Here is a 15,745-nt window from a genome sequence, read left to right on the forward strand (position 1 = left end):
CCTGCACCTGCACACACACTGTCCTCGGAGCAGGACCACAGCCCTACTCAGAGAAAGGTGACATTTAACTGGGCTTGGCTTTAATTGCCCCTTGGAAGAGCAAATAAACATTGTGGAACAGTTCAGGGCGCCCCAGCAGCAGGCAGGATCCCTGCTGCCTGCACCGGCCGTGGGGTCCCTGCTGCACCACCCAGCCCGTCCTGCTTGGGAAGGGCCCCGTGAGGAGCTGACTTTGCCTGCACCTCTACAGACACTGGAATCCTTCCCACTGGCCAAGGGCTTCCCCCTGGGCCAGGCCAGGCCAGGCCAGCGAGGCTCCATATGCAAGTAATGGTGAAAAGAAGTTTGAATGTTTCACAAAATGTGCTGCCTACTCTCCCTTGCAGGAACAGAGAAAGTGGCAATTTCCTGCAGATCTGGGTAAATCAGCCAAGCACTTGCAGACATTTTCAGACCAGAAGGCTCGTCTGATCCTATTCCTGCCAAACCCGAGCCAGGAGCCTTGGGCAGCCGTTTCTGAGCTGATTCAATAATTTGCAAATTGCAGAGAACAGCTCCCAGAAACCTGTGTCTCCAAACGCCACGGGGCTGATGCCAAAGGGCAGAGGGAGGCTGTGAGTGCAGAAGTGCCCCACACCAGGGCACCCACCCACCAGCTCTGCCCTGGGAGAGCACAGCCACCCGAGCATCACCTCACCTGCATGTGGGACAGTCGGGGAAATTCACTGAGATAGAAATACAGTTCCAAATCCCAGAGCAAAACAGGAGCAAGGAGGAGCCCCCAGCAGCTGCCCCCCTCAGATTTCCCTGCTCCTCTCCTCCAGCTCAGACGTGCAGGGGAGGCACAGGAAAGAAAGCTGCAGGTGGAGGGGCAGGTAAGCATCACCCAGCTGTGCCAGGGGAGCCTGGTGTGCTGTGCTGCACTTTGCTGGGCTGCTAACCAGGAAGGGACATGGGCCACCACAGACTCTGCAGCTGCCACTGATCCTGCCAGGCTTGCATATGGCTCATGGAAAGCAAAATTCAATTGCAAATGCAGAACAAAGACCGAATGTAGGAGGGAAAAAAGCAAATAGGAGCAGGTGGAGGAACAGAGTCCCTTTTGACGATGCCGCTAGCAGTCCCTTCCTTTTCCTGCAGATTATGTCACTTTGATGGCCCTGGCAGCTTGCATAAGATGAAACAACCACCGTAAAGCACTGCTTGAATTCTTGCAATCACTCCCATGGAGGCTCCTCAGTCCACGGCAGACAGAAAAAAACCCCTCAGGGTCTTGTTCTCCCCTTGAGAGGTCTGTGTGGTTCTTGTACTCAGTAAACCCCACAGCAAGAGGCGCACTGAGACGTTTTGTGCACAACATGATACTGGAGAAAAAACAAAAGGGAAAACCAGCTTCACACATCACGGGGCAGATTCCTGTGTGAGTTCAGAGCAAGGTTTTTTTCTAAGTACTCCAGGGTCATGCTGAGCTCATTCATAGAAACCTGGTACCTGGGGGAAGGACAACTCTCTGGCAAAGTCTGGCTCGGTGTGACTCCCTGCCCTTGAGGCTAATGCAGGGCTGGCCAATGAGTTTCAGTGGGTACAACATCCAGAGGATCATTTGGGCCCCTACCAGCATCTCTCTGCACTCAGACAGTCCCCAGACATGGAGGGGTCTCTACCACACACAAAAGGAGAGGGGACTCCAGGTCACCCCCAGCCATTACTGCTGCTCATCCAGGACCTGCAGGTTGGTTTTTTCCAACTGTTCTGCTTTGATGATCTACTTAACACCCCAGCAAAGGAGAAGAAAATATCCCAAAGCAGCAAATGACAGAGGAACTCCCCAGGAACGCCAGTGTTCAGTCTTTACCACATCCCTGAAATCCTGCTCGCCATGGCACCAGCTGTCCAAGGCAAAGTCCCCATGCCAGCAGCACTGAAAAATGGGGTACGAACCCTGCAATCCACAACTGATGGCAGGCAGACCAAACCCTTCATCCCCAGTCACCTCACTCTGATTTTTCATTCTTCTAGATTAAGGAGTGAGAGAATATTTTACAATAATGATTCCAAATAATCAATTCTTCATTCACGATTGATACAAAATCACAAACGGAACCAGGAAAAAAGAAAGAAACAAAAACCCCTCAGCCTGCAGCAGTGCCCATATTGCTCCCACCCTGAACCAGAGGTACACACACTGTGAGGTTCGGGTGCATATTTCTGACTATTTTTAACACCGAAGTTGCCAGAGCAGCAGAGTCCTGGAGGAGAGAGCTCCGTGCCCGGGGCAGCGCGCAGAGCTCAGCGCGGGGTCAATCTGCGAGGCCAGCAGCAGCTCCCGTGCGGAGCGGGGGGAGCGGCGCCCGCGGAGCAGATGCCAGCTCGCACAGCCCTGCGAACAGGCCGCTTCCTACGGCACAAAGTTGGACACCAAGTACAGCCCGTGGTTTCGGCAATGAAAGATGAAACCGTTTGTCAGCTGTTCCCGGCGCAGACAAAGCTGCGGAGCCGAGCTACAGCAGCTCCGCCGGCGCGGCAGCCCGAGGGGCCCCGGGGACCGCGCTGCTCCGCCGGGTGAGCAGCGGCAGCGGCGGGGCCGGGGCTCTGCTGGCCCGGGAGCGCGGCCCCGGCACGCACAGCACCGAGCGGCCACGGTGATTCCGGTAATCCCGGTGCCCGGCACCGCTGCCAGCGCGCATCGCCAGCGGGTCACGGCTGTGCCGGTACCGGCTGCCTGGTCCCCGGCACCGCTCGGGCACACAGCGCACAGCGGGTCACGGTTATCCCGGTGCGTGCTTCCCAGCTCCCGGCACCGCCGCCCGCACCCCGCGCCCGGCAATTCCATCCGCCGCTCCCGCCGGCCCCGCGTCCCCCCGGCTCTGCCCGGCCGAGGTACCGAGCGCTCCCCGCCGCCCGCGGCGTCACCTTCTCTCGCTGCTCTGCCGGGAGCGGTGCAGGAGCCCGATCAGCACCACGGCCGCCCGCACCCCCGCGCGCCGGGACCGCGTCCTGCCGCCCGCCCGGGACATCCTCGCTGCCGCCGCCGCCGACCGAGCGCCGGCACCGGCGGGGGCGGCAGCGCGTCCACGGCCGCGACCGCCCCCGCCCCGCGCGCGCCCCGCGCCGCCGGTAACGAGCGGGGGCCGGTAACGAGCGCGGGGCCGGAACCGGAGCCCCGGCCGGTACCGGAGCCCCGCGGGAGCGGCTGCGGAATGGCGGCAGCTCTGCCCCCCCTCCCTCAGGCCGGGGGCCGGGGGTGTGTCCGCAGCCCCCCGGACACCCCCGGGCCGGCTCTGCGGGCGGGCGGGGCTCCGAGCACGTCACGGGCCCGGGGACCCGGCCGGCACAGCCTCCGGTCAGCCCGGTACCGAGGCTTTCCCGGCAGCCACAGCCCGGGCTCCTCACGGGGCGAGTGCCAGCACAGCCCCTCCAACCCCGCACAGGGAGGACTCGCTCCTGCCCCGCAGACGGGCTCCTCACCGCAGCCAGCCCCGCAGGACCCTCGGCTGGTCCAGCCCGGGCCGAGCATCCCTCCCCCCGAGCCCCGGCTGCAGCACCGGGACAAAACGGGGCCTCGAGCCTGGCCCCTCACACCGGGAGCTGACACACTGCTCCCTCAGGAAATGAATTCTTTTTTTATTAAGTAAACTGTAAATTATCTACTTCTCACCTCAGCACCTTTCCCTGGAAGTGCTTGTTGCCGTGGTGATAAAACACTCAGGTCCCTCTGCCCCCTTATCTCACCTTTCTTCTATGCCAGTTTAATTTTCACAGGAACTAGACACGGGACAAGCTACAGCACTTTGAACAACTTCCTAGTCCGAGGGATGAAAGCCCCATCCCTGCTGCCAGCAGGTGTGAGATCATACATGAAAACATCCACCCAGCACAGGATACTGGCACCTGCCCAAAGCCTGCCGGCTCTCCGGATCCCTGCAGCATTAGGAACAGCCAAAAGGATGCTCCTGCATCTGGTCCAGCCCACCACCCTGGGTGGGTTTCACCAGCCTGGCCTTAGAGCAGTGGCACACAGGGTCACAGCCAGCTCAGGGGGTTGGGTTTGCTCCTGCCACAAGCAGGAATCTGTTGGAGGGCACACACCGGCCGCAGGCAGCCACATCCACCGTCCCTTGAAGCCGGACCTGAGCAACTCCCAAGGAAAGATGGTGAGAAAGGACCCCTGGTCCTCACCCGCAGAGCAGGAGCCCAGCACGCAGCGGGAGCTGCCTGGAAACCCCCAGCTGGGGCAGTCAATCATTAACAATGCATGGGGCTCCCCTGGCAAAGCCTGTAATAAATGTGTTTGCTCAGGAGAAACAGCTTGCAGAGGCCACAGAGCACATCTGGCAGGGAACAGCCGCTGCTGCCGCGTCCTGCCTGCCTCGCCCACCTCCCCTCCCTGCCACCCTCCTGTCTACCACCCTTAAGATCAACATAACCTCAGGTCTGACCTCCTCTATCTAAATGTTTCAGCAGAATCTCTAATCAAACGGATTCTTTAAATGCAACAGCAACACAATCCCTATCATCACCGTAATCTCTTTCTGTAAACCAGATAAAAACAGGCGTGATGTTATTTTTGCCAACACACCACATGAATTCACCCCGGATGAACCAGACAGTGTCACCACAGCACCCATCCTGACCTACACCGAGCACACGGAGCACTCCAGAGAGTCAAGACCCAAACTTGAACCCAAGATCAGTATTTTTTGTATTTCACCACATCTCAAGGTCCCTGGGGAGACTGAGGCAGCAGCAATTCCAGCAGACAAGTGTCAAGGTATCCATTTCCTCGCAGGAGAAAATCAAACTCATTCTCCAAAAATTCCAAAATGCATTTTTCTCTCTCCTCAGAACAACATCAGATGATGCCAGACTCTGAATGGTGGTGAGAGAACATAAGTGGGTAAGAGGAATGAATCCTGCTAAACCTGAGTGCCACCTGCACTGCCAAGCTTTTCAATAAAGTTTTTGGTGGATCAACAGATCTCTTCCTGCAGAAAATACCTGTCTGCTTTCCTTCAAGCTGAAGCTATCAGTATGACAAATTTCTCAGGCATAGGAAAAAAAATTAGATCTTATTTCTGTGCCAAATTACACCAATTCTCAAGCACCTCATTAGTTTCCAGTTAATGGAGGGGGAGGGGGGTTAATTTAAAATCTTTAGCTCTCACATTAAACAGGCAGATTCGAATTTCATTGAGTCTCCATCTCTGGAGACATTTTCCACATCTTCCCTCCCCTTTTCCAGGCAAGTTAAGTATTAATCTCCTCTTGGTTTATGCTGAGTGGCTTTGTATTGATTTTTAAAGATGTTCAATTCTCTCCTGTTTGGAAATAGACAAACACTTTGAGCAGAAATTCAGCCAGGTTCCCTCTCCACCCAAACACGGCCCAGACCACAATGGAAATAATTGCATCTGGACTTACTACAGCTGATTTGTAATTTATAGGCTGAGGGAATGATAATAGATGGTGAGGGGCTGAGGTGGGCTGGGGGTTCCTAGGAGCCAGGACCTCCTGCTCCACAGGACATCACCTCTGGCTGTGACAGACCTGCAGAACCTGCATTTCTTAGGTTCTGCTGTGTGGCAGCTGCTCCAGGATGGGGCAGGGCAGGATGCAGGGGTGCCCAGGAAGGCACACAGGGCGGCAGGGCTGGGGCACTTGGAAGCTCTCCCCTGTGCCTCGCCCCCTCCAGCTCCCCCAGCCCCCCGTTCCTGCAGTGATGCCTCCAAAGCATCCAGCACCTCCCTGAATGCTGGAATGGGGTGCCCTGTCAGGCCCAGCACCCCCAGGAGCTCTCCAGGTGTCCCAAAGGACATCTCCTAAGAAAGAACGCTGCAGTTCAAGAGACTCCAAGTCTCCATCCTTCCTTTAAAACATCAGTATCACCCCTTCAGTCACTAAATTACCTCCAGGGCAAGCAGTTGCCCCTGCTTTATGAAGAAATACAGATCTCTTGGAGAATGCCCTGACATTTTTGCACCAGAGAAAGCAGCTTGGCAGCGAGCTAGGAAGCCTGAGGGGCTGGAGGGAGTGCACGGCAGGTCAGCACAATTACACACCGTGATAAACACATCACCTGGACACTGCTGAGAGAGAGGATCTGAAAACACCAGAGCAGGACAAGACTGAGCCTTTGTCCTGCGGAGGACTGAATTTGCCATGAATAAATGACGCTATTAATACTATTATTATTATAAGGCCATTAATTTACGTAATAACTTTGGCTTTTGTATAGAAGCTGCTATGAGATGAAATCCCCATAGGTGAGCAGCCCATCCATCTTCCTCAGCCACCTGCAGGGGCCTCTCCACCTGCACAGGACCCAGCCCCTGCTCACACCTGAGCTGCAGGCACGGCTGAGCCCAGCTCTGGATACTCAGAGCCTCCTCAGACAGAGCAGGACCCGTCCCTGTCACCCTCCGTGCCTCCCTGGGCACGAGATATTTCTGGTTCCCTCGCAGACGAGGGGCAGTGCCAGAAATACACGAGCTATGCCAGGCATTTGCCACATCCCTGCCCATCCCTGCACCGTGCCTGAGCTGCCCAGGGAGCCCAGAGATCCGTCTGGCCCTTCCCCACCATCCAGAGCCCCTCGGGCACTGCCCAGACATCCACCCAGAGCCCCTTGGCCACTATCTCCCACCCGAGCTCGGCCCCTGCACTGCCCGGCTGGGATGGGGCAGCTGCACCAGCACCGAGCACTGGGAACCAGGGAGGAACTAAAGGAGACAATGCAACAAAACCCCAAAATAGTAACTGCAAAGGAGCAGCCACATCCCGATTTCCCTGGCACGGCAGAAACGGATTTGGGAGCTTGCAAACGAGGGAGAAAGCGATTACAGCATTTCAATCGGTGCTGCAGGAGGAGGATAAGAGGACATCCACTTTGAGAGAAGTACCACAAGAAATAGAGCTTTAGATTACATTTCATCTAGCCCCAAGTAATCTGATTAGAAATTTATTTTATGGCTTCAGTTAGAAAGACATGAAGGAAATCCCAGGAAAGCACAGAGCCAGCGCTTCCATGAAGCAAGGAGAGACAGAGCACAGTGAGCTTATCTCCCCAGAAACGGTGTGAGACAGGCGAGACACGCCAGCAGCCACCGGCAGCACGGCGTTCTGAGAGATGGGATCGATGTGGGGCAGCCCCAGCCCCAGCTCCCACCCACACTGGCACAGCAGTGCCCCAGCCCTGGTGGCTCCTGTGCCCTGGAGCTGGGGCTCCTCCGAGGGGAGCAGGCTTGGAGTGCACAAAAGGAGAAATTTTCGTGCTGAGCTCAAGGAGGAGCACACAGGCCATGGGCTCGCCCCATCCAGAGCCCGTCCTGTGATGAGTGCAGCCAAGCATCGACCTTCTGCCCGTGGCCAAGCAGGGTCGCTGAGTGCCCCTCTCCCCAGCACAATTTCCCCTCACAAGCAAGAGGCAGGAAGAGTGCTCAAAGCCACAACAGAACACAAACAAAAAGAACTCTTGCTGCAGAAAGCAGCTGAGGTCAGGTGGGTCTTGTCCCCCTGCCCTGGGCAGAGGATGCTGAGGAGCAGAGCTGAGGAAGGTGCTGGAAGCAGCTCCTCCCTGCACACCCCTGCTCGAGGGCACAGTCCCCATGGCATCCCAGTGGAGCCGTGTGGGACAGACACACTCAACCAGCTCCAGAGGGGGTTAGAGCTGAGCCACAGCCAGGCCAAGAGCTTTCAGAGACCAGCAAAGAGCAGTGACCCAAGAGTATCAGTGACAGAGCCTGGAACACTGACCATGCCATCAACACAGGAACACACCAGTGGTTTTTCCAAGAGTCGTTCATCAAGGAACAAAGCAAGCTGTGAGTACAAGGAGCCTCCTGTACACCTCTCCCATCCATTGTGTGCTGCTGGCTATGAGCCAAACTCTCTCCTGTAATTGAGACAGCCCAAGTGGGTTGCCTTTGGGCTCCTCCTGCCCAGCAGCCTGGTTGTGTGGTGGTAACTGGGGGCAGCATCAGCTACAGCACAGCTGATACAGAACGAGGAAGTCATGGCCATGACAGCAGCACAATTACATGGAAATTGTATTCCTGATAATTTGGGGTATTTCTCCCTGTGAACACAGGCCTCCTGAAGAGATGAGCTCCAAGATTTCACCATCCAATTAAATTAGATCAAATCAGCAGAGGAAATTAGTCTTTGCAGCATGAGCAGATCCTCTGAATTTTACTAGTAAATCAGTGAGCTAAATGTCACCATTCATCAGCAGCACCACTAATAAAGCCAGATTTAGGATGCACAGCCGCTCACCTGGGCCACTCTCCCAACACTTCCAGCACCGCCAGCACCCTGCTCCTTCCTCCACTCCCCTGTGAGCAAACCACCCCTGGCTGTGCCAACCAATCCCCACTGGAATCCAGGTGGGAGGCTCAGGATGGGGCCCCAGTGGAGCAATGCAAGGTGTGGGAGGGGGTGTGGGCAGCGAGGGGTCACGGAGCAGGTCCCAGTGCCATGGGGGTGGCAGCAGGAGCAGCCGTGCCCGGGCCCCAGAGACTCCTGGAGACGACACTGTCTCAATTACCACCTCCCTCACATGCCCTGTTTGATGTGAAAGCATTAAAAGACATATAATTTGTGAAGCTAAAACACGGGTATTATCTCTGACACATCCATACTACAGGGAACGTTCTGAAGTCAATCACATCCAGGGCTTTCTGCTGCTCTACAGATCTTTCCTTGCCTCTTGCTCCAAATAAGAAAAGATGGGAAATGAAGCAGTTTTTAGCTGCACCACCATCTTCCTCTTCAAATCACCTCACACTGTGCAACCTCATCAGTGCTTGGGAACAAGAGACCCAGGCTGGGGCTTTAGGAAGTGGACTGTGCATTCCAGACTGGAAAGGATTAACACTACACTGTTGTAGGAGAAAGGAGCTGTCATGGTCCCTGGTGCGACACCAGTAACATTTGAGAGGAACGAGACAGGACAGTGCCTGAAAGGACTGACCTTTGAGACTTCACAGAGACTCAGAATACAGCTCTGACCTATTCAAGTACCTGCCAAGCCTCTGCATGTCTCTGCTGGGTGGGAGCCTGAGCGGAGCCCTGTTTCCACAACTGGCTTTGGGAGATGCGAGTTCCTTGGATATTGCATGGGTCACTGAGAGCATCACAAGCCCCACTGGAAATAAAACAGCGGAGATGGGGAGGACCATTGCCAGTGCAGGCCCGTGGCCCTGCCAGCAGCGAGCCTTCCCATGGCACAGGAATGCCACTGGGTGCCAGTGCCTGCCCATCCCTGCCGGACCTGGCGCGGGAGGCCGGGACCCTGCCAGCTCACAGCGACAGCGACAGCCGGCGGGAGCCGCGCAGTAATTAACAAATTATCATCAGGAATAAACCACAGGCCTTGGCAGAACGCCTGCACCGCCACGCCAGCACTGCCTCCCCTGCTCTGGGCTCCCAGGCTCGGCAGAGATGGGGCTGCTCGCGTCCCCAGATCACACCCACCCTGGTGGCACACGAGCGGGCACACGGCCAGGGGCACCCGGTGGGGCAGAGCCCCTGCCAGCCCTGCCTGGGTGCCCTCAGTGCCTGCTGCAGACAGGGATGGTGCCTCCATCCCCGCAGCCATCGCGGTCCCTCCACCCATCACGACAATATTTGCTCAGAGCTGCTGCTCCCCGAGCAGCCCTGCAAACAGCTCCAGCCTGACGGGCTCTAAATACGGCAGGAGGAAAAACCAGCACAGTTTATTAGTTCTGAGACAGAGCTAAAAATAGACCCACGTGGGGCTGCTCAGTCCTCTGGGCAGATGTAATTGTGGATAATCTAGCTTTAAATATGGGGAGGCTGTCTGACAGCAACAACAACATTTTAGCATATGGACGGGGCGGCACTCGTGGGAACGTCACCTCCAACGTCACCAGATCCCAACCCAGCTCTTCTGATCCACGGCTGGGCTTTCTGCAGAAATACACCCTCACATAACCCCAAATATCTACAGCAGGTCACTAAGACGAGAGCACAGAATCAAATACAAGGGGGAGCTGTGCCAGTACCCCCAGCCTGAAATTTTACACAGCTAAGGCTTACCAGATTAAATGGCTGAAACACTCCAATCCTCAGAGCTGACAGCACCTTCCTCCTCCTGCGAAAGCTTCCTCTGTCCCAGGCAGGCTGTGAGACGTGCTGGGAGGATGCTGCGGGCGCAGGGCTGGGTGTGGCAGGCAGCCAGGGCGATAACTGCCCTTCCACGAAGGGGGAAGCGCTGCCGCCTGCCTGCCCCCGATAGCAGCGAGATGCTGCCACTGGCTGGATTTTGTAAATCTCCCACCAGTCCTCGGGCTGACGAGGCAGGACCGACCATGGCCCTGCCACCATGCTGGCAGGCAGCTCAAGCAGCTGATGGCAGCAGGGATGGCAGCAGCCACCCCCCATGGCAGCAGCAGGGACCTGTCACCATCCCTGGGCACACACCTGCAGTTCCCTGGCGCTGCAAGGGAGCTCATCCCAGCAGGAACCCAGCACAAGACCTGCTGCCAACACAAGCACTCCTCTTGCCTGGATGCCATGCCCAGCCCTGACTCCGAGCTGCCAGGGCCCTGCACTCTGATAACACCCACCCAGCACTGCCCCATCGAGACACCCACCCAGCCCCATCTGCCCCTCCAGCCCAGTACTGGTTTTAAGTTTTCTGCAATCCAGGGCATTCCTTGCACCTGGCCCTGCACAGTCCTTCCCCAGGCACCCTGACAGGAGGGGTCACTGCCAGGCTCCAGAACTGGCACAGCCACCAGGGCATGGTGCTGGTGGGGGTCACTGCTGGGGTTTACACTGGGCTGGCCCCACACCTGGCAGCAGTGGAGAGGAGCAGCTCCAAAGAACAGAGATAGGAAACCTCCTGTGTGCTGCAGCTGGCTGCTTTGCAGGAGGTTTGACAGCGTTTCCTTTGCATGCACTTCTCTGGCTGAGTATAATTGCAAAACATACATTTACATGCAATTATCCATTTATGAAGTGTTAATAAGTCAAAGGAATTTACTTAGATGCAATCTGCTCACCAGACCTTGTCCTCATAGGACCCAAGCACAAACCCCCCAGATCAGTGCACTAGTCAGTGCGGCCACCTCCAAGATGCTAAATCATTCCCACATCTTCCCATTAACTCAGCTCCAGCCCATCAAATATTAAAGAGCCTCAAGCCTGGACACAGCTCTTTTTAAGAAGGTCAAGGAAATCTTTCATCTTTTCCCACCTTCATCCTCCTGCTGCCATCAGCAGAGGAGCATCACATGCTCTTTCATGTGAGCTCTGACTGCACACACTGGCTCCCAGTAATTGCTCTACATGGCTCCTCCATTCCACAGAGACATGATTATTTTGGTGCTATTTTTGCTTTATAGGGCTAAAAGAAGAGGTGTGACTGCCTGGAGGAGGGGCTTTTTTACTGAATTTTTTGTTTAACACTCTGTGGTTTCTCAGTACACCCCATCAGCACCAAAGAGCAAATGAGCAGAGCACAGAGGCTGAGGAGCTGTCAGCAGGTTGAGGGCTGCTGAACCCCCCGTGGGACATCACTCTGCCAGCTGGTTCCACAGAAGAGGAGGCAGGGCCCCACGAGTCCCCATCCCACTTTTCCACCTCCAGCATCCCCAGTACAAGGACTTTACCAGGCCAAGGGGGCTCGAGGGTCTCTGCCTGCTTTCCTGGGGACCCCTGCACTTGCTGGGCTGCTGTGAGAGGCAAACAAACCCACCTGGCTGCCTCACCAGAGCTGCTGTTTGACACACAAAGATCCTTTGCAGGCTGATGCCTCCCTCCAGGGTGACCTTCCCACTTGGGAAGCAGCTTAGCTGCCATCTGGCTCAGGCCTTCCCTTCCCAGCCTGACCTCAAACACCCCAGGTTTGGCCAGGACTGCACGGAGCCGTGCCCCCAGCAGAACCAAGGGGACCCCAGCAGCCTGCAGACACTTCCAGCTCCCTGCAGAGACTTCTCGTGACACAAGGAATGACCAGCACCAAGCCAAGGCTGGGGAGCTGCCTCTGGACAGAATTCCCTTTTGCCAGCCCCGTCCAGCCTGCAGCGCCTGCTGCGCTCCGCAGCCCCTCAGACACATCCATGTTAGCACAGGAACCAGCGAAACCCGGGCTGGAGGAGAGAACGGAGACACAGGCAGAGGGAAAGCTGCCCTGGTGCCCCAGTGCCGCCGGCCCGGGCTGTGCGGGCGAGTTTATCCCTCCGGAGGGCGGCAGGGCTTGCCCAGCATCACTCCCTGCCCGCTCCGTCCCTCCCGACAGCGGCTCCGTGCCCACGTCTGCAGCAGCACCAGGCTCCCCGAGCTGCTCCAGGGCATGCGGAAAGCAGCTCCGATTCTCGGTAATAACTTACACAGGGAAAGAAAACTTCCGATGCCTGGTGCCTCTGGGGCACGGGTTAAACCAGGACACTCCGAGAGGCTGCAGCCAGAACAAGAGGGCGCTAAAAACCCGAAAGTTTGGGTCTGTCATGTTTTTGTATTTTAAAAGCTTTCACAAATATGAAAAGTGGCTCTGGCTGAGCCCCAATTACAGAACCGCTTAATGAAGCAGCCTGCCCACAGACCAGAAGCACCACGGCGTTGTGGGAAGCGTCAGCTGCAAACAGCAGTGGATGTCCATGAGAAGCTCCAAGGAAAATCCCTCCTCTGGCCAGGGCAGGAGGGACACAGAGGAACGCGGCCTCAGACCCTCACCCTGCACATGGCAGCGAGCCCACAGCCCTGGCACAGCATTCCAGCACGGCATGAGCTGCTGGCACGGTGGGGAGAGGAGAGGACGGGGATTCTGCTGCAACAGCCTCAGAGGCACAGGGCACAGCAGAGCACAGGAGCAGCTCAGTCCTTCTCAGCTTCATGAAAAGTAAAGCCTGCAGAGAACTCCCTCCACTCCCCAAAGTGGTAAACATTGATTTAAACTTCTCATTAGTTCAGCACAACCTGAGCAATGAGCGTAGCACCAGCGATTCTGCTGTGCCTTTTACAACGGGCTCTTTCAGGCAGCAGCTCCCCCAGGCTTTCCAGATACTTTTCCATTAATGAATAATTTGCACAATGATTATAGAGGGAAACCACACGAGCCATCACCCCATGCACTGCCTGGAGCCCAGGGGAGGCTTGGCCGGAGCATTTCAGTGTCAGAGCTGGAGAAGCTGACAGTGCTGGAGCTGCACGAGTGCTCACCATGGGGAACCCCGGCCAGGGAGCTCGTCTGGAATGCAGGAGAGGGGAGAAGGATGCACGGCAGGGGGAGGGAAGGATGTGCAGCCAGGAGGACAAAGCTGGAGGGAACAGGAGGCAGGTCCCAGACAGCCACGAGTGCTGGGGGAGCAGAGAGCATCGGTGCCACCACTCCCAGACCTTCAGCACCTTCTCCTCCCCATCAGCTGAGGACATATCCCAGCAGGGACAGTGACCTCACTCAGCTCACTCCATCACAGCACAGGGCCTGGGCCAGCAACCACCTTGCCAGAGCCACACAACCCACACCACCAGCAACTTTGTGCCAAATCCAGGATGACCCACCAAGCAGCACTGCCAGTCCACAGACCCTGCTGGACCCCAGTAGCATCTCCACCCCTTCCAGAGCAGTGCCCAGAGCCCCTCAGCAGCACAGGAGAGGAGCAGGGTCACAGGCACCCACTTCCCACTGACACTCACCACCTCTCCAGACTGAAAAACAAAACACAAAACCTCCAGACTTGACTGGATGTACACCCAGAAGCTCAGTGCCAGCCTGACCTGCTGGTCCCACCCCGAGGCAGAGCTGGTGCCCCGTGAGCTGCTCCGTGCACAGCTCAGCCCACTGATCCCACAGCCGTGCCGTCACCAGGTTTGCTGTGATCTGATTCACCGGCTCTCTGAGGAGAACAGGCTGTGGGACATGCACGAACGCGTGTCCTGGCGTGGGCGGACATGGCTGGACTCCACTGCACCAGCTGGAGCCCGGCTCCCAGGAAAGCATCCCCCACACTCTGAGCCAGCTCCCAGCACCACACATCCCACGGCACGGGAGAAGAGCCAGGTACTCACTTGATCTTCAGGCTGGCCAGCATTGTCTTGTCGATCCTGGGGAGAGAGCAGAGGAGGGTGTTAGTGCAGGCAGGGGGCTGTAGATGTAGCTGGGAGGGCGCTGGGCTCTGGGGGCTGCTGCCAAACACGACCTCAGCACATCCTTCAGAGGTGCCAGCTCTGGCTGACACGGCAATCACCACAGAGAGACTTCATCAGAAAACAAAACCAACCAAGATTTAACCCAAAATGCAGCCTGGCAGCAAGAAGGAAAATATCCCCCTGTTCTTTCCTGGTGCAGAGCTGCTGCCTCCCAGTTTGGAGTGCAGGGGTGGGATGGGCAGTGCAGGACAGCATTGCCTGTGTCCCAGCTCTCTCCAAAGCACAGCTGCCACAAACCACGTATTTACAGACAATGGGCCTGTGACAGCCGTGATGGGCTGGGAAGATCCCACCAAACCCCACACACTGCAACCCAGGCAGACAAAACACGGAGCAGCCCCATCGCTCCCAGCCCCAGCTGGCTCATGGGGGACTGGGAGCCTCAGTCACTCCACTCGTCTCCCTGGCACTGGTAATGAGTGCTCATCTCCTCAGAATCATTGTGGTTACAGCCATATTAATATTAATTAATGCAAATCATAGTAATGTCTCAAAATGCAAAACAATGTCTTTTTGGCAGTCACTGAAAATGCTCTGTTATCTGCCACATGGACTCAATTCCACGTCTCAAAAAAAGACCAAACAGCAGAATAACACCCCCACCACCCTCTTGGTTTGCACTGTGACCACAGAGGACACAGCATGGCCACAGAAATGCAGTTCCACCCACTTGCAGCTTTACCTTCCCACTGCCAGGAGGGGCTGCAGCCGAGGGTGGCACAGGGGGCAGAGCCTGGCAGGCACTGGGACACAGGGACCATCGCCTTTCCCAGGGTCCCTCACAAACCCTGGGCCATGAGAGCTCTGTTCCAGGCATTTCCCCAAACATCAGCTTCCAGGCTCTGCTCTGGAGAGCCAGCACACAGCCGCTCCTAAAAATAGATCTAGGGCACCTGCTATTGTGACTTAATACCTGACAAGCCTGCCCAGACCGTGCTGATCATTAAATCGTGTTGAACATCAGAGCCTGGCAGGGAGCAGAGCTGCTCCCCAGCTCAGAGAGCAGCTCAGGGACAGTGGGTGGCTGAGCGGGGGCTGCTTGAGTGACTCCATCCAGAGCCATGGGAAAAAAAAAAAAACAGTTGTTGTTATTTGCCCTCTTAGAGCGAGAAGGGAAGAAAAAGAAACAAACAAAACAAAACAAAAAAGAAACCCACACAGGAAATAAACTCCCATGTTTGGGAAACCGCAATGCAGTGTGGCTGTGAGAGCCGTTTGTCTGCCCTGCCCTGCCCTGCTCCAAAGGCGGTACAATGAAACTCTCCACACCCCAGAGCCCTGGGGCTCCGGGCCCGGGGCAGCCCCAGCTCCGGGACAGCTCTCACAAGGGCTCTGCACACCCTGAGCATCCCTACAGCCGGCCTGGGGCACCACCTCTGCCCCCAGCACCAACACACTGCTCCGGGACCTCGCTGGCTCCCTTATTCCACATGCAGCTGGTGGAGAAGGGAAAAAAAAAAAAAAAAAAAAAAGAAAAAGCAATTTCCAACCCAGCAGAAACTGGAAATAGCGAGTGCAGCCACAGCAGGAGGCGGCTGGGTGTGCCCAGGCACCTCGCAGCCCCACAGGAAGG

At 56.5% G+C, this 15,745-nt stretch overlaps 1 protein-coding gene across 6 annotated transcripts in view; it reads right to left on the minus strand.

Annotated features, from left to right (window-relative positions):
• Nucleotides 1-15,745, minus strand: part of RAP1GAP2 (RAP1 GTPase activating protein 2) — a 53,308-nt gene that overhangs the window by 22,246 nt on the left and 15,317 nt on the right. For all 6 annotated transcript variants that reach the window (XM_033078127.2, XM_033078126.2, XM_033078123.2 and 3 more), the window contains one exon: nucleotides 14,032-14,067. In XM_033078127.2, the coding sequence (XP_032934018.1) occupies nucleotides 14,032-14,054 (23 nt within the window). In that variant the 5' untranslated portion in view covers nucleotides 14,055-14,067. The remainder of the gene's footprint in view (nucleotides 1-14,031; nucleotides 14,068-15,745) is intronic.

This window comes from Catharus ustulatus, chromosome 22 (assembly GCF_009819885.2).
Source record: "Catharus ustulatus isolate bCatUst1 chromosome 22, bCatUst1.pri.v2, whole genome shotgun sequence".
Classification (NCBI taxonomy): domain Eukaryota; kingdom Metazoa; phylum Chordata; class Aves; order Passeriformes; family Turdidae; genus Catharus; species Catharus ustulatus.